The 27007-nt window shown below is 41.3% G+C and overlaps 2 protein-coding genes across 2 annotated transcripts in view; one reads left to right on the forward strand and one right to left on the reverse strand.

Annotated features, from left to right (window-relative positions):
- Positions 1 to 4878, reverse strand: part of STXBP3 (syntaxin binding protein 3) — a 30578-nt gene extending 25700 nt beyond the window's left edge. Inside the window, exons 1-2 of the mRNA XM_033151465.1 lie at positions 4774 to 4878; positions 1439 to 1488 (exon numbers count right to left, since the gene is read on the reverse strand). Coding sequence (XP_033007356.1) covers positions 1439 to 1488; positions 4774 to 4825 — 102 coding nt within the window. The 5' untranslated portion in view covers positions 4826 to 4878. The remainder of the gene's footprint in view (positions 1 to 1438; positions 1489 to 4773) is intronic.
- A 1866-nt stretch (positions 4879 to 6744) lies between these two features.
- FNDC7 (fibronectin type III domain containing 7) lies at positions 6745 to 26870 on the forward strand. Its single transcript, XM_033151466.1, has 14 exons — positions 6745 to 6963; positions 8841 to 8859; positions 10905 to 11162; positions 14669 to 14764; positions 15438 to 15692; positions 16810 to 17070; positions 17630 to 17887; positions 19284 to 19538; positions 20958 to 21215; positions 22314 to 22568; positions 23776 to 24030; positions 24619 to 24882; positions 25689 to 25718; positions 26455 to 26870. The coding sequence occupies exons 1-14, from the start codon at positions 6901 to 6903 to the stop codon at positions 26514 to 26516; spliced, it is 2589 nt and encodes an 862-aa protein (XP_033007357.1). The 5' UTR covers positions 6745 to 6900; the 3' UTR covers positions 26517 to 26870.
- Positions 26871 to 27007: the final 137 nt, after the last annotated feature.

A 27007-nucleotide genomic window follows, 5' to 3' on the forward strand; every position in this document is an offset into this window, starting at 1 on the left:
ACAACAGAATGACTATGCGTGCTTTTTATAACATGAATTCAAAGCTGCAAATGAATGAACTGCAGTTAAAATATTATGTTCATTTTTCACATGGTCTAGTCCTTCCCCTGCTCACCCCCTAATATTCTGAAGATGGTCTCTTCTCCAGTCTTCAGAGAGTAGCTGGAAGTGGGGCGGCAGAAAAAGGTCCTCCTTTTCTTCCACACTCCAGTTTTAATCTGAAATCTTAGGCACAATACTGCGCCCAGAGCTCAGAAACTGATCACACTCATGAAATTCCCTGTTGCAAAATGCGCCTAGATCAATGGGAGTTTCGAGCACTGAATGGAACCACTGTGCTTACCAGTCCCAGTCCTCTCTTCTGCCACAAAATGAAGACGCTCAACATATACAACTAGACATTAAGGCACATTAAGGTAGTGGTGATCACATACTAAGGACACTGCAATACAGGTCTAATGAACTAATATATTTATGCCAAGGACTGCCAATGTGGGCATACATGCACTCAGAGGGCTTCCCTGGCATCCACATGGCTTTTTACTGTATCTGAAGAGCGTTATATATCTTAGACAGGTGATTTGTTCCTTTGGTTAAGAAAACTTTAGTTTACAAAAGAAGACTAAAAATATTACGACTTGTTCTTTTTGAATAGTCAAAATATTTGAGGAAGTTATACTAACAGTGTTATGCTGAGATATGAATGGGCATTTTGCTTGTTCACGGAGCTCCCTATGCAACATCGGAAAATAAAATCCAGGAACTCGTCAATTAACCATAATTTCCTGTTACATCTAAAGCAGGAACTAGGCTTGCAGGCTTCAGAGCATTAAATGCATTGTTTGAACCTGGCTTGTTCCAAAGGTGGTTCAGACAAAACAGGAAACTATTGTTAATTAGAGGTTTAAGCCAGTTTGTGCAAAGGGAAGAGTGAAGAGGCACCATGAGCAAGCACAAGGCTTGCTTATAGTCTTAATAAATAGAAATATGATTGTCTGATTTTTCCAAATAGTGTAGATGCATATCTCTGCAGCATTTCAGTAGTTCCCATTCAATTTAAATACTATGTTCTTGAAAAAGTATATCCACATTTTCCTTTGACCCTGGATTGTGGGGATACACTGAAGCCCAATGCAAACTTTTAAGTAGTCAAGGTCTGAAGTTCCAAGAAGTGCTTGGGACACAGCTCCTCTGAAATCAAAGAGCCTCTCATTTAATTAAGGACACGTGCACAAATTTAAAATCTGAGTGAAACTGTTTTAAGTATCATTGTTTCCTTAAAAGAACTTATGGAACTGTGATACGGCTATCGGATATGTAGCCCTTCCAAAGGCCACCATTACTTGACTAGGAGATGCCTAGTCAAGTACGCTGTGTAAGTGGTGGATGAACTACTATACAGTATTTCGCAGAGGCAATTAAAAAAGATTAAACTTACCTTCCATTCCTCTTCTTTCCTACAGTCATCAAACACTGCTGTTTTTAGCTCTGAAAAAGAAATCCAGCAGTTAAAATAGCGACACTGTAACAATGTGAAGTAATCTAGCTCTGTAAGGAAAAAGCCTGACAGTTCAAACAACTACGGTAATTTCTGACATTTTAATGCAATGTTTTCGCTAATGGCACAAGCTAAAAAAAATTAGGTTTTATGTTGAAAAGAACATGGCAGCAAAACAGTAAAATGAAGTATGCACAGTAACATTTCAGAAGCGTAAATATAAACAACTCCTTAGATGTCTCCTAACTGCAAAAGATGTGGCACATGACTATTTTCCTCTCTGCACATCTGAACTTCAAAAAAGCAAACTGAAACCCACAAGCTCATCAGGAAGTTCTCCACCTGCAAGATTGCTTCTGTCTCTAATGTATCTATATTTGCAAGTTTTGTTTATTTTTAAAGTATTAATATGGTTACTACTGCTGCAAGTGCAATACTAAACCAAGGTTGTAATTTTTTTAATGGAAAAAAGACATGAGAAATGGTACTTAAACTGGTGCTACAGTTATGTAAAAAAAATTTTTAATGTGTTATACTAGTACGTACAGCAAAGACAGCTCACTCAATGTATTAGGTATTTTTCACAAAATAAGTTACTGCTTTCTAATGCAAACAGCCCACAACAGCATGGTCACTCTTCTTTCCTGCAAATGTGCTTCCTGCCCTATTATTCAATAATATTCTTGAGTCATTCTCAAGGCCCAATTTTTTAGTTGAATGTGGAGTCTGAATTTTCATACCAAAGAAAGCCATAATAATAACTATCACCTCCTCTTCCCCGCTGCATTTATAGAGAATTATGCATTGTGGGGAAATTCAACTACCTATTTTATTCAACAAAAACACCAATAAGAAGTTGGTGAAGACAAGTCAGGACTATTATCTTAAGGTTCCTAGACATACAACCATATGCATGTCTACTAAGGAATATGTTCCACTGAATTCAATGGGAATTAATCCCAGGTAATTGTGTACAGGATTGTATCCTTAGTCTGTCCAGCTACAACAGTATTGCATGCTAGCCCAGAGGCTCAGCACCATCTGCTTCCATCTCCCAAGTTTTGTTTAGCTTTTACACTAAACAAGAGCTTTCCACTAAACCTGAATACCGGCCACCACCGCCACCTCCACAAAACCAATTCCCCAGTCTTCCTAGTGACATACACAAGGGTGTGTGTGTGTGTGTGTGTGTGTGAAGCAAACCTTCATCCCTCTCTAAGAGTCAGTATGTGTGTCTTGTCCAACACTAACTTCCATACCAATACATATTGGAGCAATATAGGACAGGGAAGGAGTAAACAGGAGGAAATAAGTTCAGTGTGCGTAGAAAAAAACCTGCTTCTTCCCCCCAACATACATATTACACTTCTTTAAGAGTTTTTATTATATTTTATTGTATTATATTTATATATAATAGTAACCATATAAGGCAGGTATGAGTCTGTTCTCTGCCACTTTAAACAGTGCTGAAAGCTACTGCATTTTTGTATGAAAACTCTTCTCCAAGGATTCAGAAACCCTCTGACTCAGAGCTATTATTAACAATGATTCAAAGGTTTTATCTCCAACAGGAACCTATAGCCTCTTTTAATCACAAATACTTTTTGTAAATCAAAGAGTAATGACTTCCTTATAGTGTAAACTTGTTTCAAAGTTTGCAATGTGTGAAGCATTTTAAAATTATTTTTATTACTTTTTCAGCTATACAATCTGTAATCAATCACAGAACATTTAAATAAAACTCTTTAAAAACACTGTAAGAAGTGCAGTGGCTTCATGTTCACAATCAGCTTATGTTACACCTTTGTATTATGATGCAACACTACCAGTAACAACAGCCATTTCCATATCACTTACTGTACTGTAGTGTACAAGATCTCCATTTTTCAAGGTCCCTAGTCAAATAGTCAAATAACCACAATCATTCTGTTTCAGAGAACTCTGTATTCTAATGTAATGAAATAATGATGTATTTGGTCATTGAAAAGGTTTTGATGGTGGATCACATAAAATATCCAGCCCCTTATGCCCCCAAATATTTTTAAACACATTCAGAGACAGAAAGAGGAATATTAAATCACAGCAGAAGTAAAATTAGGAAACAAATGTGTAAACAGAAAACAACTGTTACATCATCTTGAGGCCGTTATTATGAGTTGAAAGGTGCAAAGGTAAATCATAACACACACTGTCATTGTGCTTGCTTGCTTGCTTTTTTCTTGAAAGGAATAAAACTAAGTTTCAAAAAAATGATATATATGAGCCCCATATTGTACAAAGCTAAGAAACTATATATATTGAAACCAATGGGCTGTCCCTCTGGTTGCAAATTATACCACCTCTATTTCTTCACCCATTCTAGAATTGACAACTGCTACCTGCATCCTACAAAACACAGTGCTTGAAGGGATTTTCACCACTCGCACAGCACCCCAATCCACAAAAATGCTTTATAGTTTTCATACTGCACCACTCAGCCCATCACTCAGCCCATCAACAGATTCCATTTTAATTTTAAACATTTCCTTAAATCTGAAGATCTCTTCGGGTATCTGAAGAAGTGTGCATGCACACGAAAGCTCATACCAAGAACAAACTTAGTCGGTCTCTAAGGTGCTACTGGAAGGTTTTTTATTTTATTTTGTTTTTACTCCTCATGGTTCATTTCTTTAAAATAGATAGATAGGACTGGAAATCCTTGCATGCCCCCCAACAAAATGAAAATCCATGTAAGGAAGGGGGCTAGAAATCCTTACATGCCCCACAACGAAATGAAAATCCACCGTAGGGAGACACCTGCTCGCATACGAGAGAGGAAAGGCGTATTTTTCCCCTCCTTAAAACGCCGCCCGGTATACAGAAACGTAGCAAGTGAAGCATTTCCAGGCATGGAGATAAAAAGATTGGGAAATAACTGCTCCACCGCATTTTTCTTGCACGTCAGGATGCCGTTACGGGCACAGGTCAGGATCGGAGGTTGCCTCGCTGCCCTTCACACACACAAGCCGACTAACGCCGCCCGCCACCCTCACGCCTTGCACGACCCACTCACCCACCCGCCAGCCTCCCCTCCGTTTTCCCGTGACAGAGAGAGAGAGAGAGAGAGAGAGAGAGAGAGAGAGAGATATGGCAGGCGGCGGAGGAGGAGGCCTCCCTCACAGCCGCTGCCGGGCAAGAGGGGAGAGGGCTGGCTCTGCCTCTATGCCCTACCCCGGCGGGAGAAAAAGAAGCGCGGGGCGTGAGAGAGAGATGTGGCGACAGCACCCGGCACTCACTTTGCCAAACCAGGCTCTTAAGCCCCCGGTCCCCGCTCGCAGCCGGCGCCATCTTGCTTCTTCCCCTGCCCCCACGACGCGACGGGGGGGGGGGAATGCCGCACTCTGAGGGAGAAGCAACCGCCGCTGTCCTTCGGCACGGCGCCCCGCCCTCTTCAGCAAGGCCACGCCCCTAGCCTTGCAGGTCCGCCGCCGCCTTTCCGCTGAGCTTGCGTGCTGGCCGTACGTGCTCCCAGCAGAAGCGAGCGGGCGGGCGAGCGAGCGCGGGGAAGGGGCGGGTCCGTCCTCGCGCCGCGATCCTCCTCTGCAGAGCTTAAGGCGCGCCCGGACCCCATTGGCTTCAGAGGGATCTTAAGGCGCGCGCGCCTGACTGCGCCGTGCCCCCTCTTCCTCCTCCTGTGTGGAAAATGGTTTTCTTTCTAAAAGGAGTAGAAAGAATACTCAAGCGAACGATCTGGTTCCGTCATAGTCTAAAAAGGTAGTTGTGTTTGTTCCTCTTTCCAAAAGGTCTGCCCACCCCCGGTCAGTCTGGCACCTTTAATCCCCCCCTTTTAAGGGATCAGCTACATCTTGTACCTGATGGACTCTAGCCTATTAAAAAGCAAAATTTGTTAATAAAAACATTAAAAAAAAAAAAACAAGCATCTCGCGCTGTAATAAATGTCACCGGTGCTGCAAGAATCGTTTTCGTTTGATACTATGGGTGGGGTAGGAAGGAGTGAAATCACAATGCATAAAATACCACAAAACATACAAACCCATGTCAAAGGATCAAATGGAGAAACATGGACACACAACTTTAAAAATTATTTTAAAAAACTATCCCTGAACTCCTCTCATCCCAGCTGATTCTGCTGTTCTCAAAGTCATAGTCTGGGAAAGGCTCCCAGGGCTGGAGAGTGGGGAAAGGCAGGTGGGAAAGCCACTGCCTGCAGTCTCTCTCCCCTCAGTCCTTCCTCTGGAGCAGAGCAGGTATTTTATAAAGGCTCCCAGGGTAGCAAGGGAGACATTGTAAGAATATTCTAGCTAGCCTATACTAAAATTGCCCTCTGCTGAAATCTGAAATGGCACTTCTGTTTGCCAGATTTTTCCTGGCTATTGAACAAAAGGGTTCATTCAGAAAGTATGTCACACACTTAGGGGGAGGGAGTAACAAGACTGTGACATTTTGTGACAAGGAAAGGGAGAGGGAGGCATATTGCTTGACATTTGATTGTGTATTCACATCCTTGCTCCTTCTCCAGTACAACTGTACTGCATGGGTAGGCAAACTAAGGCCCGGGGGCTGGATCCGGCCCAATCGCCTTCTAAATCCGGTCCATGGACAGTCCAGGAATCAATGTGTTTTTACATGAGTAGAGTGTGCGCTTTTATTTAAAATGCATCTCTGGGTTATTTGTGGGGCATAGAAATTAATTCTTCTTTTCTTTTTCTTTTCAAAATATAGTCCGCCACCCCCCGCCCCAAGTTCTAAGGGACAGTGGACCAGCCCCCTGCTGAAAAAGTTTGCTGACCCCTGGTTTACTGCATTGTTACCCTGTGCCAGACAGTAAGCGCATGCCTTTTTATATGTGAAATCAACTACTGTACTTAGAGACCATAAATATTTCCCATCGAAAGAGGGAATGAGAGTTAAGCATACTGTACTTCAAGTGGGAAATCAGGAGGTGTAACAGTATGATAGTACAAATTTATATTTCATATCTATTCAAAAGTACTGCCTATTAAATTCATTTGGAATGCAAGGGAAACATGTAGAGGGGTTGCAGGCTAAGGAACTGAAGCCACTTCTGGCTAAGAACTTGGATCAATTCTTTTATCAGTCAATAAAATTATGTGTCACAGACGGAAGCAGTGTAGTGTAGCATTTGCCTCACTATTCAGCTGTCATACATAATTGTATTTGATTAAACAAAATAGGCAAGAATGCTTAACTAGAGTCAATCAATAATCCATCTTTTATAGGCTAGCTGTGGCTAGAGGAGGAGCTACAAACTTGGAATGCTTTCACTGCCTCCAAGACTTACTGATTATTTTGGGTGGAAAGGTTATTTTTTTTGCTAACTTCTGGCTGGTAATCTCATTATATCTGTAAGTGAACTGGGAATTAGAAGTCCAGCTTGAAGAATGATTGGCAAAAGATGTAAACATTTCATATTTTCTGGATTAATTTTCATCAACATTAAAATGGTAAGTCCAAGCTGTTTATTTCTTAAACATTTCCAAAAATAACTTGCTGCCTATTGAATTAATAAATTTAAAGTTATTCTCAATATTAAAAAATACTCATGTTTTTAAATGGTTTTGCTATTGCTATGTGCAGCTTGAGTCAAAACATGTTAATTGTAATATCTTGCCAATAAATTACTTAATTATTTATTTTCTATGTATTATTTGGTGCAAACCTCTTATAATACCATGCAACAGGAAAATGCATCTATTGCCATTTCAAAACTCAAGCAATTTCAATCCACAAACAATTTGAAAGGTATATTGCAATTGGCTAAAAGTTTGTTTAATCTGTGATTCTGGTAATGATTAATTTGTAACTCTGAAATCTCTTCTTGCTGTTAGAACCCTGGATGGAAAGCAGCGTTATGTGACCTCAGTACATTTATTTGGTGACTATTTATTTAGGAAGCTGAGTAAGACCATTGATCTATCAAACTCAGTATTATCTATGCCATGGGTAGGCAAACAAAGGCCCTGCAGCCGGATTCGGCTCAATTGCCTTCTAAAGCCGGCCTGTGGACAGTCCGGGAATCAGCGTGTTTTTATATGAGTAGAATGTGTCCTTTTATTTAAAATGCATCTCTGGGTTATTTGTGGGGCATAGGAATTCGTTCATTTCCCCCCCAAAAAAATATAGTCCGGCCCCCCATAAGGTCTGAGGGACAGTGGACCGGCCCCCCTGCTGAAAAAGTTTGCTGACCCCTGATCTATGCTAACTGGCAATGGCTCTCACCTGGGATGCGAAGCATTGAGCCATGGCCCTTCCCATACTTCCTAGTAAGTTTTCTCTTGTGGCTTTCCATTCAGCTTGTCAGAAGTAAATTTGATCAGGTAATTTGCTCCACTGAATCCTGACTGCCAAGTTTCAGCTAGTGCATGTTGGAACTGGTGGCCTCCATGCACATTGCATTCCTTTTCACATCAAAATACAGGTGAAACTCGAAAAATTAGAATATCGTGGAAAAGTCCATTTATGTAAGCAATTGTTTTCATTAGCTACTGGAGTTTCATATATGAGACAGAGTCATGACATGCAAAGTGAGATATGTCAAGCCTTTGTTTGTTATAATTGTGATGATTATGGTGTACAGCTGATGAAAACCCCAAAGTTGAAATTGTTAATTTGGGGTTCTTATCAGCTGTACACCATAATCATCACAATTATAACAAACAAAGGCTTGACATATCTCGCTTTGCACGTCATGAGTCTGTCTCATATATTAGTTTCACCTTTTAAGTTGAATTACTGAAAGAAATGAACCTTTCCACGATATTCTAATTTTTCGAGTTACACCCGTACACATCTCCTTGCCAGAGATGGGAATCTGCATTTAGATATGCAGCTGCATCAGCAATATGAGATGGAAGTTTTCCTGTGCATGAGGTTTTCTCCTATCAGATTTGATAGATTATGGGGACGAAACTTTAATTGAAAACAATGGGATTTACGTCCAGTTAATGTGTTTGAGATTAGAATGCCTGTCTGTCCACAACTGGAAACTTTCCCTTTCTGGATCAATAGGCAGATTCAGAAGAGAAAGTTGAATTCATAATGTGATCTGCACACCAGTGTCAAATCTCATCAACAGCTTTGTAGAAGGTGTGGATTTAACAAGCCAGAATATAATAATATTTTATTTTGATCATTCTTTGTGCTTGTTTTGCTCAAGAAAATAATGGACTGTAATGCTGCAATCCTAAACTCTAGGTGGCAAATCCCATAGAACATATTAGGACTTACTTACCAGTAAACTGCTTAGGAGTCTGCTGTTAAGGGGGGGGGGGTCTGAAAAGAGTTTTTCTCTGTGTTACTAATTTTCTACCATCTTTTACAGATTCCTTCAGCGAACACAGGTAAAATCTGACTGGTATTTTTCTCTTGCCATTATTCTTTTTAGTGGGCATCAGGAGAAAATTAAAGCCCATGTTTGGTAGACATCTTATTGTGCAACACAATGCAACAGTAAGGAAGTCCCACTGAGTTCAGTAGGGCTTGCTCCAAAGTATTGGATTGCAGTCAGGCATAGTAATCCAAACTCAGGGAGAAGCAGAGTTGTGGCTCCATTATTGCACCTGAAGCCCTGTGGGCTAGGACAGACAGTGGGGCAGAAGGATTCAAGAATCTGGCCACTTGGGTTTACACAACTTTTAAAATCCAGCAGGTTTTTGAACCTGGCAGATTTGAAGCCACTAATACCCCCACCCTCAAAACATCTTATTTTGGGTCTCCCCATATTCTGATACTAGTAGAACTACCTGGATGAAGATGGCTGGGCAAAGTTTGGAGTGGAGTCCCCCCCCCAGTGGTATTTGACAGAAATATACCTGCACACCTTGTTCTCATGCTCAGTCATGAAAGTGGGGGGTTGGATTATGCTCTTAGAGTTTAATAAACATTGTTCCTTTTTGAATAAATATATCTAAATTTATTAGCATAACTACCCAATGTAAATAGTCAATAGGTACAAATCACATGGTTAGGATCATGCTGTGAGTCAGTAAAACAATGGCCATAATCCTAAAGACGAGGGGCGAGGATGAGAGTGCTATTAAAGGGCTAGAAACTGTACAAAACCAATTTCTCACGAGACTGTTTTCCTTACCCAAGGGAACAGCAGCCTCACTCTTACACACGGAAGCTGGATGGCCAGCGTTAACTACAGTAGCTGATTGCACCAGATTTAATTACTTGTAAAGACTGTCCTCCATGCCTTGTGAGTGCTTGCCAGCCCTGTGCAATGAGGAATTGGAAAACAGCCAATGGTGGAAATCTAACACCCAACATTATTGGAACTCTTACTATTTCCATAAGCTAGAGATTATATCCATGGACAAACACCAATTAAGGGATTGGTGCCATTGGACAGAATCACTACATGATCTGCAAGCGATCAAATCCTCTAAATGCTCTCCTTTGTTCCCCCTTCTAATAACAGTCCATTTTAGAGTCAGTTACCTGTCGAATCTTCAGCCAGCCTCACTTAGATTCACTTTTACTGAGCTGCATTTTCAAACTATACCCTCCGCCGACCTAGACGGATGATATAACAGGATACCATACAAAGGCAGACTCTGTATATGTGGGCAACCGCAGGTGGAAGACAGCTTGCACTATTTACTATATTGCCCACTATACATTGGACCCAGGAGATTATTTTTCACTTTACTGTCCATACAGGAAAGATGTCTCTCCCCAGCAGAGAAGATCCTATGGGTTCTTAGTGATGTAAACTCTTCAGTGACTCATAAAGTCACCCTTTTTGCTTTGGGAGCCAAAAAGATCAGAAAGAAGACCCTGGACAATATAGCAGTGAATTGCAAGGGAGATGCAGAGATCATTATTTGTGGCATGACAACCCTTTTGCTTGTACTTATTTTTGATTCAGATTTGTCACGGCCAATGGCTAGTACAGTAAAGTTATTTGGATTGAACTTAAAGTGTGTAGGTTGCATTAGGTTCCAAAACAATAAAAATTTGCATGTGAAGCTAGTTATTACAAACCCATTAATTAACAGGAATAATTACACAACAAATGCCTTTTAGTTTTATACCAGTTTAACTTCCAGGGCTTTCCTTATAATAAAAAAAAATCCAGGAAACTTGTAGTTGTGTTAGAAATACCTAACTTCCTCACAAAACTATAGGCTCCCAGAAATCCATGGGTGTAGGGAATGACTAATAAACTTACTGCTAGTGTTGGTATTTCCCTCAGCTTTCTAGATTGTAGCCTATGGGTGACAGCCAACTAAATCACAGAGCAGATCACTGAAATCAGTGGTCTAAAAGCCCTTTGATTTCAGTGAGTCTACTCCTGAGTATGATTTTAATCGGACAACTCCCAGTGACTATTGCGTTGCAAGGTAAGGAGACTGACTGTTCATGTGTATACTTTTTGCAGGTTTCACTGTATCCGTTTACGATGTGACGTCAAGAAGTGTTTATCTCCAGTGGCCCAAATTCCCCGGAGCCTTTTCATATAGAGCCATGGCAACCCCTTTGAACACAGTGGGACACTCCTCGTCAGCCCATTTCAGTGACGTCACACTTATGGGTGCTCTTGCATCTCTAGCTCCCAACACAGTCCACACTGTGAAAGTGGACGCCATAGACAAGAATGAAGTTATACTGGCTGAGGCTCAGACTATGCAGTTAACGGGTTAGTATGAGATGGTTTAAAACAGAGTTGGGGAGCCTCAGGCCTAGGGGCCTCTCTATCTGGCTTTTGGCCTCTCCATAGGCCACAACCTGTCCTGAGGCCACACCAGGACTAGCCCACCGATGAGGCAACCGCCTTGTGTGGCAGGATCACAGGGATAGCAGTTCTGGCCTCTAAAGAATGCATTTCCGGCTGCAGGCCAGATCTGCCTCCTCCTCAGGATTCCCTGAGCCCCATGCCCCTCTATAGCAATATGAGAAGCTGATGGTCTCCTCCTGCCCTTGGGGAGCAAATGGCTGGGTCTGTCCACTGGGGTCTCCTATGGGACTGGGCCCTCCTAGCACAATTCAGAATGTGCTTCTTTCCCTCACCCCACAACAGCCATTGGATAAGGTTGACTTGATTCCCCCCTCCTTGTTCCCAATGTAGAACTTTGGACACGAGTGACGCTGTGGTCTAAACCACTGAGCCTCTTGGGCTTGCCGATCAGAAGGTCGGTGGTTCGAATCCTCGCTACAGGGTTAGCTTCCGTTGCTCTGTCCCAACTCCTGCCAACCTAGCAGTTTGAAAGCATGCCAGTGCAAGTAGATAAATCAGTACCACTGCAGTGGGAAGGTAAACGGTGTTTCCGTGTGCTCTGGTTTCCGTCACGGTGTTCCGTTGCGCCAGAAGCAGTTTAGTCCTGCTGGCCACATGACCCAGAAAACTGTCTGTGGACAAACGCCGGCTCCCTTGGCCTGAAAGCGAGATGAGTGCTGCAACCCCATAGTCACCTTTGACTGGACTTAACCACCCAGGGGGTCTTTACCTTTACCTTTTACCTTTTAATGTAGAACTTACTCACCCCCTTGGTCCTGATGAAGATCTTTCCCCTTTGTTCCTGATGTAGATCTTTACTTACCCCTCCTTCCCTGTCATGGGGGGGCCCTCACAATTTTGTGGCTCACAGGTGCCAAAATATATCAGGCTCGCCATCGTTTGCTATCCCTGTTCTACTGCCTTATTGCTGGCCAGGAAAGAGGGTGGTGTGTATGTGTGTGTGTATGTAAACTCCTGGCTTTTGCATGCCTCAAATGTAGCCTACAGTACAAAGGTAAGGTAAGGTAAAGGGACCCCTGACCATTAGATCCAGTCGTGTCCGACTCTGGGGTTGCGGCGCTCATCTCGCATTACTCGCTGAGGGAGCCGGCATACAGCTTCCGGGTCATGTGGCCAGCATGACTAAGCCGCTTCTGGTGAACCAGAGCAGCGCACAGAAATACCGTTTACCTTCCCGCCAGAGCGGTCCCTATTTATCTACTTGCACTTTGACGTGTTTTTGAACTGCTAGGTGGGCAGGAGCTGGGACCAAGTAACGGGAGCTCACCCCATCATGGGGATTCGAACCGCCAACCTTCTGATCAGCAAGCCCTAGGCTCTGTGGTTTAACCCACAGTGCCACCCGCTGTGTCACATCCATTACTCTACTCACTTTTGCTTCTGCACCTGCCCATTCCTTGTAAAGCTGCCCACAAGATAAAGTGGTCCTCGCAGCTGAAAAATGTTTCCCACCCCTGGTTTTAATAAATAGAGTTGATATATATACAGTGGTGCCCTGCTAGACGAATGCCTCGCTAGACGAAAAACTCGCTAGACGAACGGCATTCGTCTAGCGGAAGCTGCCCCGCAAGACGAAAAAGTCTATGGGGCTGCTTCGCAAGACGAAAAATTTTCGTCTTTTTTTTCCATTTAGCGGAGCGTGGCTGTCATTGCCGCTTCGCTAGACGAAAAAACCGCAATACGAAAAAAATTGTAGAATGAATTGTTTTCGTCTTGCGGGGCACCACTGTATATTGTTATATAGTCCCAATAAAGCTACCAGGGTTTTTCAGTCTTACATGATTATAAGACTGAAAAAGAGTCATATTATTATATGAATCTTTAACAGAAAAAAGAAAAATGCTGCTGTTCTGAATATAGTCAAGCTGCATAAGGCTGAAATCACATATAACAACCATGGAACTCTGTGGGATGTACTTCTAGGTATGCATGCATAGGACCAGGGTAAAAATTCTATCAAAGTCAGTGAGACATAAGCAGCCTAAATATGAGCAGGATTGCACCAATGGCACTGTGAAACTTTGCCAGATGTAGGCATTTGATTACAAATCCCTTTTGCACCAGGCTAGGGGAGAGAGTTTGGATTGTGCAGAGGCATTGCTCTGCCTAGTCCTGCAAGACTCTGCCTACAGAGTGAAGCTGGCATCATTCCACTGGTACAGAGCACCTTTTTCTGCCCATTGAATGGACTAGTGGAAGTGCCACAGTGGAAGGTCCCAAAATGGTTTGGAGAGAGGGAGCGACTGAGCCAGTCAGATATCCATTGGATTCCATGATGGCTCCACTGCTTTCATGTGATGGCATCAGGCCTGATATGGTTCTGATCACTGTGCCAACATCTGAGAAATGGATAGCAATGCTTCTTTATTAATTTTTTTTTAAAAGAATGCTTTGCATACTTACACATGGTGGGAAAGGGGGACATATCTGACCAGCTGGCTGACTAGCACTGAATGAAAGAATGTCTTGGCTTAATACAATGGAAATATTGTTCAATAAGAGCTTGTTGTGCTTGCAGAAGAACAGCTCCTGTAATGTTGCCAAGCTCTCTGAAACCCTATTTTTATTTGTTATGATGGCTGTGTTTCAAAATGCAAACTTACATTTTGGATGCCTTTTTATTTAATTTTATTTCTTAAACAGGGTATAAGTCACAGCCATGTTATAGGTGCTTACTCCTTCTGTTTTGTTTTTAAAGCTCTACTGCAGTACTTCCAGACTGCTTATATTGAATCATTTTTATCTGAATTAAAACTGGGGATTCTTCAGTAATTTACTTCACTCTTTCACTTGGATAGGTTTAGTTCTATATTGTGTAAAGGGTCCCAATTCCAATGTTACTGCATGAAACACTGTTCTTACAGGGACACAAGCAAATTAGGCCCAGCAGATACAAGGCACAATTAATCACTCAGAGAACAGCAAGTAACTTTCTCTGTGGGTGGTTGCTCTGGACTTATAGGAGCTTTTGATTAATTTATTCTCTTTACAGCACTCCAGCATTTATCTTGCAGACACAGTTTGGGAATTACTGTTTTCCCACATACTGAATATGAAGCACTAGATGTAAAATATCTCAAGCACCGAAACACTTAAATTGGCGATTTTCGGACTTTCTACCCTTGGAAGCTTAGTGAGTTGCAAAGGATTTGGGGGCACAATCCAGGGCAAATACTTGGGTTCACATGAACCCCTGAAAAAAACCTATCACAGTCACCCTGTATGAGCAGAGATTAGGAATATAGGAAGGTGCCTTATACCAGATCAGACTATTTGTCCATGTAGCCCATAATACTTTGACAGTAGCTCTCCAGAGGCTCTTGCAGAGGTCTTTCCCACTATCTGCTGCCTGATTCTTTTTGACTGGGCCTGCCAGGGATTGAACGTGAGATGTTCTGCATGCAAAGCATGCATTCTACTGTGTCCCTCTTCTAGAACACAACCAACACTTCACTGTGGCTCCACATTGCAGAGGTCATTCCTGGTCAGCAAGCTGTCCTCAGGTAAGCTTGTCTTTCCTACTGAGGTTGTCACTGAGGACCTCCTGAGTGGCTTCCAATAATTTCCCAGAACTCAGTTTGAAAACTACTGATGTGTGTAATCTGTTTCAACTATGGATCTATACATTTCCCAGCCTTCTGGGCTCCAAAGGGGCTAAATCATATTCCATTGGTATGCAGTACAGATGTGACTCCCATCTTCATCCCTGGAACTGCCCAATGACTTTGTCCAATCCAAATGAATAAATCAGCCAGCGATGTACCAGATGCTGCTGTGCCAGTGGCCAATGCAGTCATACCTGTACAATGGCTCTATGCCATAAGTTGCAGAGTGCCAAAACCTCTGGCTAAATGATGTGTGTGAGTTAGGAACCCTTCGCATGCCTGCAGATCCTAGCAATGATTTATTCCATAGCATACCGCACAAGTGCTTTTCCTATACTCACCAGGACAAAGAGGAATGCAATTTTTAAGGCACACATTGCCTGTCTTGTTCTCGCACTAGAGACTGCTAAACTAATATGTGTTACCAACAGAATAATGAGAAATGAAAAGAGAGCCATCAAAACCATGTCCTTCCGGAGCTGATACTTTGGGAATAAACAGTCACATTCAGCTATGCAAAGTCATGCCCTTGCATGTCAACATGTTATTCCTCTTATTTATTTATTTTAAGCTCCTGAGATTCCGACTATTGAACAAGCTTATTCAAAATTGAGTAACAGTATCACAGTGGAATGGGCATCTGTCGCGGGGGCTTCAAGTTACCTGCTGACAGCACAGGATGGAGAATCATTCATTGAAACAGTAGTCACAAACTCACCAGGCACTGTGACTGGGCTGAAGGCTGCTACACTGTATAAAATCACAATCCGATCTATAAACACTGGAGGAAGAAGCCAACCTTCACCTTCAAAGAAAGCAAAGACAGGTATATTTTCATCTCATTTAGACACTACAGTTGTTCGGTATTAAGGATACATTCGCAACCAAATTGTTTCACATCCTTCCTCATTCATTTTAATCGGACTTCTGATTTAGGTTTGGAAGGAAGACTACACTAATAACCTTGACTAACTCTCTATTTCTTGGAATCAACAGGGAGAATACCTCCTTTTTATCTTTCTAGGTCCCTCATTGGCTTTTGGCATAGGATCATTACCATACAAGAAAGAGCCTTTACAGTGGTGGCACCCTGTTTTTGGAATGCTCTCTCCAAGGAAGCACACTTGGTACCTTCACTGTCAGTTTTTATGCACCAGGCTAATATATGTATATTTATTGTACAGGTCTTTGCAAATTAAGTGACCCTCTACTGTGCTTCTCATATTTTAGTAGGTAGGCTAGGACTTTTCATTATTGTATTGTTGGATGAGGTTTTTAACATTTTTGTATTGGATTTAAATTGTCTGCATTTTAATTGATCTTATCTGTATTCTGTCTTCTGAAGTTGCTTTGAAACTTTGTTTGTATAAACCAGTGGATGCAAGTAAACAACAACAACAATAACCTTGCTGGTTCCTCTTCAAAATCTTAGCATCTATGGAACATTAAACTGTCTCTGTTCTACTGTTTCTCTAGGCCTTTCCAGACAGTGGAGCTTGGTGAATATTATTTAACACTTAGGCATTTGCCCCATCCTGTCCTGCTTTGAGCTTTTGAGAAGTCTTTTCTGTTGTCTGTGTTGTTCAATTAATAGCCATATGACGCTGGAAGAGATCATCTGAATCATCTGAACATATTTTCCCTATATGGACCCTCTTCATGATCTTTTTTTTTCTGACAGGGAAGCAGCAGCAATTAAAGTATTGGACCATCCCTGCCATTAATTTTACAAGGCTCTTTACTGAACTGTGGTTATTTGTATGCTTGCTTCACAATTGATAGGTGTATACCATGCATTTATTTTGTACTCGAGTGTACATACCTGAGTACAAATCATCAAGTGGGAAACAGCTCTAATGATGCAAACATAGATTGATATATTGTCCACATCTGCACAGGTACAAAATCCCACTAAACCTAATGTATTTTTTGCTTATTCACAGTGCTCGCTGCACCAATCCTGACAGCAAGTTCCCAAAGTTATGACAACATTGTTGTGACTTGGAGAGCTGTATATATGGCTGTTGGATTCTTTGTGTCTATCATGAGATCTGATGGTTTGGGGAGCATGTTGAAAGAAAACACCACAAACAACTCCCTGATATTTTCCAGTCTAGACCCAGGAACTATCTATACTATCAAGGCACATGCTTGGGATGCTAATGGGATACCTGGAGATGACTTCACCTACAACCAAAGAACAAGTAAGAGGAAACTGGAAAGCCAAGCCAACACTTGCTGTCAAGGAGGAGTCAGATAAATGTGACAATCAGTAAAGAACTACTATGGCACTACTCATGGACTTAAAATGAAAGGGAAAAGAGTTTGAATGACTATTTAGTTTCAAATGTTACTGCGTAAATTTGTCTTGGCCATTGGAGACAGTGGGTTTTATCCAATGAAGTCATTGCATGAGTGGAATGCCTCTCCTCCCGCTGCACGCCCCTGCACCCCTCCCATATCTGCTCTGGTGGTTTTCCCAACCCTCTGGAGAAGATTTGAGAGGGCTGCAGGCCGTGCATGGGGGAGAAAAAGGAGAGGAAGTTCCACTGTATGAGCATTCTGCTAGCATGGGGATTTCATTGGATTCGACCTAATAAAAGAGGAGTTGCATATAATCCCTGTGTATTATTAAAATCAAGCAGAAAACCATGCACATAAAATCAGCACCAGAAATCCAGATACATATATACTGTACCATTTGTGTCTTGAACACCATTCAGCCTTATTTTCATTCAAGAGATTTATTTTGTTTTGTTTTAGGGCCTCATGCACCGGGAGATGTTCAAGTGGTTTTTGACAGTGGAGCGTTGCGAGCTGCTGTTTCATTCACGCTAGCAGAAGGTGCTTCCAATTACCTCATTGTAGCCCACAGTGGCACCTCCAAAGTAAACTGCAGTACAATGTCCAGTTCCTGCACTATTCCATCACTTGAGTGTGGGGTGGAGTATTCCCTGTCTGTTGTAGCAAGCAATGAGGCTGGTTCCAGCACACCTACAGAGGCTGTGACTTTCAGGGCTGGTACGTGATCTTTAGCAACTCATATGCATGGTGTATGGAGGAGTGTATGGTTTGAAGAATACCACAAGCTTAATACAATTGCCAATGGATGATAGGTGTCAGGGAAAAGAGATAATAGTTTCTGCTTTCTTTTAAGGAAAATAATTGCGTAGGGGGGAAAGACAAGTAGATAGATGTTTATAAAAAGATGAGTTTTGTAGAGGAAATTGATTTTGAGAAACTTTTCACCATTTTTCTAGTCTAAGGAACAGAAAAAACGAATGTGGAGGGGGAAAGCCTTGTTTAGTAGCAGACATTAGCCATTATAACTTATTGTAATTTATTATTTCAGTGACTGTATTTCAGGAAAGGGGAACCTTTGGTCCTCCAGATGTTGCCATCTGGTCCCAGTACACTGCTGTATATATAATTGAATATTGGATGCTGGGGACAAACAACAGAGGGAGGGCTATTGTCTTTATGTCCTGCTGTTGGGCCTTTAAGAGGCATCTAGCTGGCTACTGTTGGAAATAGTACGCTGGGCTAGACAGACACTTTGTCTTTATCCTATGTTCATAGAAGTGAAGATGATTATTTGAAGTCTGCAAATCAGGAACCATTTTTGCTGGGTTCATTTGCATGACAGTTTTGAAATGGCTCAGATGTTCACACTTTCAGTGTATTTCTGAATCTTGCAGCAGTCTCTATGCATGTCTGAGTCTTCAAGCCTGTCTGCACCCTTTCCCTGTTCTGATCATTTTCATACCAGAAGGTGACTGCAAGATCAATATGTGCTAACAAACCACACAACAATGTTCAAAAAGTGGGTGTGGAATGAAAGGTACAAGTTCCAGTTACTTCTCCACCTTTCAGGTGTTGAGACGGGCTTAGCACACTAATCTGTTTCTCAATACGCAGCCCAGCTTTTTGGTACATGTGTGGGTGATTCCCTCCTAACACACAAAATATCCAGCAATGTTGCTGCTGCTTAATGACACGGTCCTAAATTGAAAAATGCATGTTAAATTATAAAGGCAGGCTTTTGATAGATGCCTGTGCTTCTGGGTTAGTGCTGCTGCTTTTGCTCAGAAGTGCGATCACTACTATCCCTGGAAAGGGCAGGTATCTTTTCCTTCAAAAACATCTACAGATAATGACATCTGCTGTGCAAATTGCACAGCATGGATTGATCTTTGCAGTCACTATAATTAGCTGTATGCGCTCTGGGGCACAGCAAGAGCTGAAACCTTCAACACATGTGGACTTATTAGATCAGATGTTCTACAAAACCATATCCAACCCATTGGTTATGCACCAGTTGGGGATTTCCTAATTGTCTTATTGGAGTTTTGTAATAGATGCACTATTCAACTATGAGAATCTGAATATTATTTTTGTTGAAAATTTGACTTTTCAGTCCCTTGTGCTCCAGAAAGTATCATAATTGAAGAGGATGAGCCAGGCTACATGGCAGTTTCATGGTCAGATGTTGACCTGGGTGATTATTATGTTGTCTTTGTGAAAAGCGATGATGGCTTGGAGGTGCACTGCAACACATCACATACCCAGTGTCACTTCCAATCAGACTGCGGCTTCACCTATTTTATTAGTGTCTTTGCCTATAACAAGGCAGGGCAGAGTCCATTAGGTGACATATTTAACTATACCACAGGTAAGTGCCAATTTATTTTTTGCATGTATGTTTGGTATATCTGCATGGGCATTATATAAAGATAGAAACAAGCTTCGAGTGGTGAAATAGCTCTGTGCTTGTGTGTTTGTGTACTCACATGTTTATTAAGATGAAATGGAATATAAGGGATTCCAAGATGAGACAAAGTAGCTTCTTTACATAAATGTTAGGACTGGTGGCAAGTAGGTGACCCAGCAAAAATTAGCACTCTTAAGAGCTTCACTATCTGTTCTTGAAGGATGAATTACTCAGACTAAGAAGCCAGGCTAGTCTCATCTCTCCAGACAACCTGTTTATTTAGCTTTCATCTTGAATTGCTTGCACAAAGCTTACATGGTGGGTAGATTTTGTCCAGTCTTTAAGTGAGCATCCATTCTAATTTTTTATGGGGTGTGTTCACACTTCGCATCAGTTGTTAGCTCATCTCACACTTTTTAACACACTTTCCAGACTGCAAAAAGACCATTTTTGGGGAAGTGGATTTGTCCTGCTAGGGTGACAGAATGCTTTCATCCACTTAAATCTGCAAACTTAAAGTACTGGTATGTATTTGACTCCATTCCAGAAAATACAGACCACCAGTAACTTAATAGGACAAAGTGGTACCCTATTAGTGCCGTATAATATGAGCCCTGCTGAGTTAATAGCTGCATCCCCACCACCTGCAGTGATGGTGCTGAAGTGCAGCAAAATGTGGATCAGCAGTCCATCTGTTAAGCTACCAGCATAGTAAAGAGATGAAGATCCCAGGGCCCCAGAGTCTGTGTTTTGAGACGCTTGTCTAAGTGACTTCACATAACGATAATTGCATCCAGAACTATTTGGTTAACCTCTAATATATTCCTACATATTGCACCAATCCTGGCCCGACTGCACCGGCTGCCGCTTAGTTTCCAGGCCCAATTCAAAGTGCTGGTTTTGACCTATAAAGCCTTAAATGGCTCAGGACTACAATACTTCCAAGGACCGCCACTATATGAACTGATGCAGACCTTGCAATCACCATCTGAGGCCCTTCTTCGTGTACCCCCTCCACAAGAGATACAAAGGGTGGCAGCACAGGAATGGGCTGTTCCTGTGGTGGCAACTCGTTTGTAGAATGCACTCCCCAAGGAGGCTTGCCTGGCACCTTCATTACATATCTTTAGGCGCCAGGTGAAAATGTTACTCTTCAACCAGGTGTTTGGCTGATTAACATTCTATGGCCTTCTGTGTGTCAGTGGGAGGGGTGTTATTGGTTTGTTTTGCTTGTGTTTTCATTTTATTATATATTTTGTGTTGTCATTTTGTATTTCTATGTTGTGAACCGCCCTGTGATCTTCCAATGAAAGGCGGTATGCAAATTGAACAAATGAATAGTAAAATAAATATTGCTGCATTTCCCATTTTTTCCTTTAGCACCTTGCTGCCCCAGTGATGTTAACCCAGTGTTCATTTCTAGTGATACAGTTCAGATTGTTTGGTCTCCTGTCCGTGGTGCTGAAATGTATGAAACCAAAGCTGTGGATTGGACCAACGAATTGCTATGCAATGATACTGCGACAGTTTGCACCCTTTCTGCACTCCAGTGTAACACCCAGTACAATATAACTGTTTATTCATTCAGTGAAATTAGAGGCAGCAATACATCATGCACATCTAAACACGTGGCAACAGGTATTATTTCAGTTTACAATTTACAAGTTAAAAAGTAACTGTACAAGCTGTAAAGGTGAATCAGTACTGCATTGTAACTCATATATTGGAAATATTGGAACTGAACTGAGTATATTTGTCATACGGTTTTGAGTGGAAGGAAATATCTAGTGGAATTTCTGAGTTCAGACTGCTTTCTGTTTCAAAATCTGATCTCTATTTTGCACACTCATCAGTCTCACGTATGTTTTGCTGGATTGCACCACTCCCAGACTTCACTTCTGGGAGATAAAATATTTTGAGTGCTCTCCCATTTAAAATATTTTGCATATATAAAGCTAACATGTCAGGGACATTTTGAGATAGCATTCCCCCAACACACTAGCTCTGAATATGCAGGACGGTTTTGTTTGTGCTGTTCTGACATCTTAACTACACTCCAGCTGTGTGTTTTGACTCTGGGATTAACATTTCCACTGATTCCTTTAGAGCTGCAATCCTATCCATTCTTGTAATTTAAATGCTAAGTATGATTTACTGCCAACTTCAAATAAAAATGTTAATTGCTGTTGTTGCTACTGCTAACAACTGTCTCAAAGGAGTTTAAAAAAAAACAAAACTTTGACTATAGTATGCCAAACTGAACAGAACATGTATCTAATGCCTTTGGTTTTTGGGCAGGTCTTTGTACCAAGAATGGGAAACTGGCCCTTCAGATGAAGCTGGGCTCCAGTCTCGTATCTACCGCTGCTAACATGGCCAATGGTCATGAATGATGAATAAGTTGGATGAATAAGTCCAACAACTTATGGAAAACCCCCAGTTCCCCATCCTTGTTCTATATATCAGCATTGTACAACAACTTGTTGCACTGTGCTCCTGAGTTTGCACATAAAACACTATGGCATTATGTCAGTTAAGCTGCTACTAACCCCCCACATGCAAATTTAAGTGAAATGTTTCGGGAGGGGAGCAAACCTTGGACAGAGAGGATACAGCCTTTGTAACACTGGGTTTTTTTAAGATCATAGATTCTTAATAATCCACAGCTGTCTTAGTGCAACGTAAAATCCATAAATAAGAATGCAATTTGAATTTGCTCCATCTAAAATCTTTCAGCTCCATGTAGTCCGGAAATAATAAGTGTCTCAAAGGATGCTCTTTCTGTAATTAGTGTGCACTGGCATGCCAATAATGATGAAGCGATGTACACAGTCACTGCCAAAGGAGAGGCAGGAATTTGGCATTGTACAAGCTCGGGAAATTCATGCACCATCCGTAATCTTCCATGTGGGTCACTGTTCTCTGTCAGCACTGTAGCAAGCACAGAAGCAGGTCACAGCTTGCCTAGTTACAGTGTGCCTTTGGAGACAGGTAAGTTACAATTGCTGAGATGTTATTTACCTTTTAGGTATCGCTCCCATTTTATAACAGGGGACAGCAGCTCATAATCTGAGCTGAAGTTTGAACCAAGGTGGCCGATATCCAAAACAACATCTGCTGGCTAACACTGACTTCTCCTTATGTATCACAAAGATTGGGAGTCATAGTACTTGCAATATGTCAAAGGATATTCAAAGTATATACAAACAGTTGATCAAATATACAGTGAGCGATTGGACCAGCTCATGCTGCCTCCTCGGGTACCAGGGGTGGACTTAAGTCTTTCCGATTTCAGTGGTGCTCTGTGAGGCCAAATTTTGGCACCCCTATAGCCTGCCTTCCATTCTGCTCATGCACTACATTAATTTCAGTGGGTCTAGTCATTGAATCCCACCCATGATGTATCATGAATCAATGATTAGATTATTAAACATCTTCCAAATTTAATGAAAATTTCTGCATATTTTTTAAAAATTCATATAAAGTTTGCATGGAGATTAAATAAAAATTAGTCTCAGTAATGACTTATGCCTGCCAGCAGGGCCAGCTATTCCATTTGATGTGTGTAGGTGGCCATATGGGGCAGAGATGGGGAACCTCCAGATGCTGTTGGAGTCCGTCATTCCCAGCCAGAATGGCCAGTGGTCATGGATGATGGGAGTTGTAGTTCTAGGTTCTCAATCTCTGATCTAGGGTGATGGAAGGGAAAAAAATATGATGCAGGAAATAAGAAGTGGGGGTGGGGTAGTATTTAACATATAAATATAAAAAATCAGCAGTATATTTATTCTCAGTATATTTATAGTGGCAGCTATTCTGCCTGGTGGAACATTTTTCTTTATATCCTTATCAGTGGTTGCTATAGAAATTTGGAAGGCATAAAATATTTATGGTGCTAAGCTCTTTTGTTACAGAATGTACTGCAACAGCATACCTGCAGCTATTATATGTCCGTGACACCCCACAGAACCCCTGATTTGTTTTGTGTTTACCTGATATATGTACTTTATATCTATTAGAAACTGCAATGAATAAATAAAAAAAATATGGTGACCAGTTAAAAGGCTTGTGATACAGGCTGCAATTGGGAATCATTTTAAATTTTCAGCTAAGGTGCCAAAATGTCCCCTAATAATGTAGTTCTGTGCATGGAGTAAATACACACACAATCACTTACTAAGTATTTTGTTCTTTCAAGCACCTTGCTGCCCAGTGGATCTCACAGTAACTCAAGTGACACAGTCTGTAACAAACATCAGCTGGTCTATTGGGACCGGCGCAAAGACGTACATAACAATTCTGGAATCGCACAAAGGACGTGCCAGGTGTCACACACTCCAAAACTATTGCCTCTTGGGATGCATTACATGTGGAACCAACTACAGTGTGTCTATCAAAGCGATCAGTGAAACAGGCTTAACATCAGATTGCATATACAAAGGATTTTATTCTAGTAAGTATGTGAAAATGTATTTTTAATTAAAAAGTACCTGCATGGTATTTCTACATTTCTACCCTCATATTAAATGCTCAATCTATGCTCATTGGTTTGGATCCTGAAGTTGGACAAAGCTTGCAGAAGGGGGCTGCCCTCCCTTCCTGCACGTGTCTCTCTTTCCAGAGGGTTAAGACTCTCGAGTGGTGTGGACTATGGAATGCTATGGAGAACAGAGGAAACAACATTGGGCAAAATAAGGCGAGGCAGATCTCCTTGCTTTCTACAGCAGACCCCCCCCCCCATCCCATCCTGCACTGTTCAGGAGGGTCCCATGACACTCTTTTAGAGGGAACCAGAGGGCTGAAAAAGCTCACTTCTGGGAATCTGCTTGCGGTTGTCTAGGCTTAGCCATTCCTAGATTACTGTCCTAGACAACTCCTAAAAGCTTACACTTTGAGAGAGAACCTATGGTACTTTATTAGGCCATTCTGAAAATTTTCTCTATTTCAATTGATAAAAAAGAAACCTGACCACATTCTCGTCTATCCCCCAAGAGGAATGAGCAAACTGAATTAAGTGTTATTGGTTGTTCTCCTCTTTTAGGTGCTTGCTGTCCTTCTGGGGTTAAGCTATATAGACTGGGCAACAATGGCATACGAATACACTGGCATACATCCAAAGGTTCAATCAACTATAGTACAGATCTTTATGGCTCCAAAGGAAATTTCACCTGTACACCAAACACAGACCTGACTTATTGTGATATTACCGAGATACCCTGTGGCGATGTCTATACAGTTGTGGTGTCACCTGTAACTGATAGCGAGGGATCAAAACCTGCATTTTGTCCTAAGAAGATATATTCAGGTAATGACTTTTGGGCCTTTGGCATTAATGGCAAAAGGGGACAGAAGCTGGGCCTCAAGATGGCGGAAGTGAAGAAAATTAAAACTGTGGAAACTCCTTGAAACAGGCTACACTTGGTGGCTGCTGCACAGAGCTCTAATCACATGAAATCTCTATGCCATTGTCAGCCAGTTTTGGTGATGGGTTATGGTGGCATGGCAACTGTCTCTACCTGAAGGTGTGGGCATGATTCCATTTTATTCATCTTAGCCACTTTTGCATCTGATGAAATCAACTCGTCCATAAAAGCTTATGCCAAAATAAATGTATTCTACTTTAGGGTCCTGCAAGACACTCGTTTTTGCATGGATTATGGTTTCTGTGTAGCTACCTTAAAACACAATAGAGCTGCCGATACTGCAATGGCTAGCAGAGTATTTCTAGAAAATACTTACAGCAGCTTGTCAATGATCCCCTCCCTAGTCCAGACATGTGCTTGCCAGTGAAGACTGATCTGAATATGGGGGGAAATTGATCTGAATGTGGGGAAATTGCTAATCATTCTCCATAAAGGTAATGTAATATTGGTATTTATTCAGAAAACAACAAGTGTTGCAATTCTACCCTTTTAGAAGCATATTTATTGACTGAATCTTAGTCAAACTCGAATTCACTGCATTTTCGAATTTTCAAGTTTAAACAATCACTTTAAATTAAAACAAATTGGTTATGCTTTTTTTCTAAGTTATATTGTGAAATCCTCTTTGGAAAGCACCATTCAATGATTCTTTCTAGGTGTGTGTGTAATTTTGCATTTCATTTTCTAGTGACGTGCTCCGGAAGTTCAGTAGGAATGGGTAAGTGAATGTATCAAATTCCTCTTCTAATAAATCAATATATTTTACCTAAGCTGAAAATTCTTTTAAATATCTTCTGGGATATTCTATATTTTTAAAATCAATTTTAACAGAGGCCGAATTGCACTGTTTTATTTTCCATACCCTTTGCAAAGAAATATATCATGGTCAATAAAGTTTGGGTTGTATCCAACGGTGTCACTCAGATTATAGCAAGGCCTTCATCAGTGGAACAAGAAAGCAATCTTCAGCCATTTAAGGAAATAAACAGCAGCAGCAACAAAACGCCAATCACTTTTGTATCTAAAAGAATTTGCTCTCAAACTTACACAAGTTTCTCAACCCTGACCATGAAGTAAACATTCATTCACACAATATCTACAAGAGGTAATTACCAATCTAAATATTGGGAGATGTCAAAAGCTACAATGTCAAGGCTCAAGCTGCAAATGTATTTTCAATATAAGTGTTTCTAGTCTACTAATATTATCATCATTCTATGCATTTTCCTTCAGAATTCAGAAGTCAAAATAGTCCCCCTGTCCGTCTGTCCCAATCATCAGGAAGGTTGCATAGTCCTCAAGGGAATCAAGTCCTAGCACTTTTCATTTTACAAACTAAAATGCTGGGAAACTACATTTTACCCATGTAGGATTGATGAAAATGAGATGAAGTTTTAAAAATAAAGTCACTCAATCTAAATTTCTGTGTTTAAACATTTTGAATAATATTCCAGTGATTTACAGAGGAAAGCAAAGCGCAGAACACCACCAAGTGCTACAGGAAAAGAGAGAATGAACCAAGCAGGTAAGACTTATCAGAGTATTATTTCAGTCAGTTTTGTGTTTGGACTGAGATTTAATACTATTGTGGCTTTCAGTTCCTGGGCTAATATACCACTCTGGCTACCATGTCCTTTCTTGAGACTGATGCAGCAGTAACTTGTGTCCCTACAGCTAATGCAACCTCCTTGTTCGCTACCAAGCAGAACCTCTTTTCATTTTACCATCACAACTGGCTCCCGTTATTTGTATTGACTCCTGCAGCACCTATTAGACCAGGATGGCTAGTCATCAGTCTTGGAGACAGGAGCTTTCTATATTCCAGCTTTCTACCTGCTGTGGTTTGCCGCAACAGAAGGCAGATATCCCTTCTCTTATGGGGAGCAATTAATGACAGCCTTTTCATAATACACGAGACAAACTGTAAGCTCTAAGACAAATGCCAACTACCACAACATGTTCAAGATACAGGTTTTCTATTTTATGTTTTGGAGGAGGTGCAACTTA

The sequence above is a fragment of the Lacerta agilis genome, chromosome 6, assembly GCF_009819535.1.
Source record: "Lacerta agilis isolate rLacAgi1 chromosome 6, rLacAgi1.pri, whole genome shotgun sequence".
NCBI classification, from domain to species: domain Eukaryota; kingdom Metazoa; phylum Chordata; class Lepidosauria; order Squamata; family Lacertidae; genus Lacerta; species Lacerta agilis.

Excerpts from the sequence above, each read along its gene's own strand:
- FNDC7 (XM_033151466.1), top strand. The coding sequence starts at position 6,901 with ATGATTGGCAAAAGATGTAAACATTTCATATTTTCTGGATTAATTTTC. Across the intron at positions 17,888-19,283 it reads GGCTGTGACTTTCAGGGCTG|TCCCTTGTGCTCCAGAAAGT; the intron begins GTACGTGATCTT and ends TTGACTTTTCAG. Across the intron at positions 22,569-23,775 it reads CAGTGTGCCTTTGGAGACAG|CACCTTGCTGCCCAGTGGAT; the intron begins GTAAGTTACAAT and ends TGTTCTTTCAAG.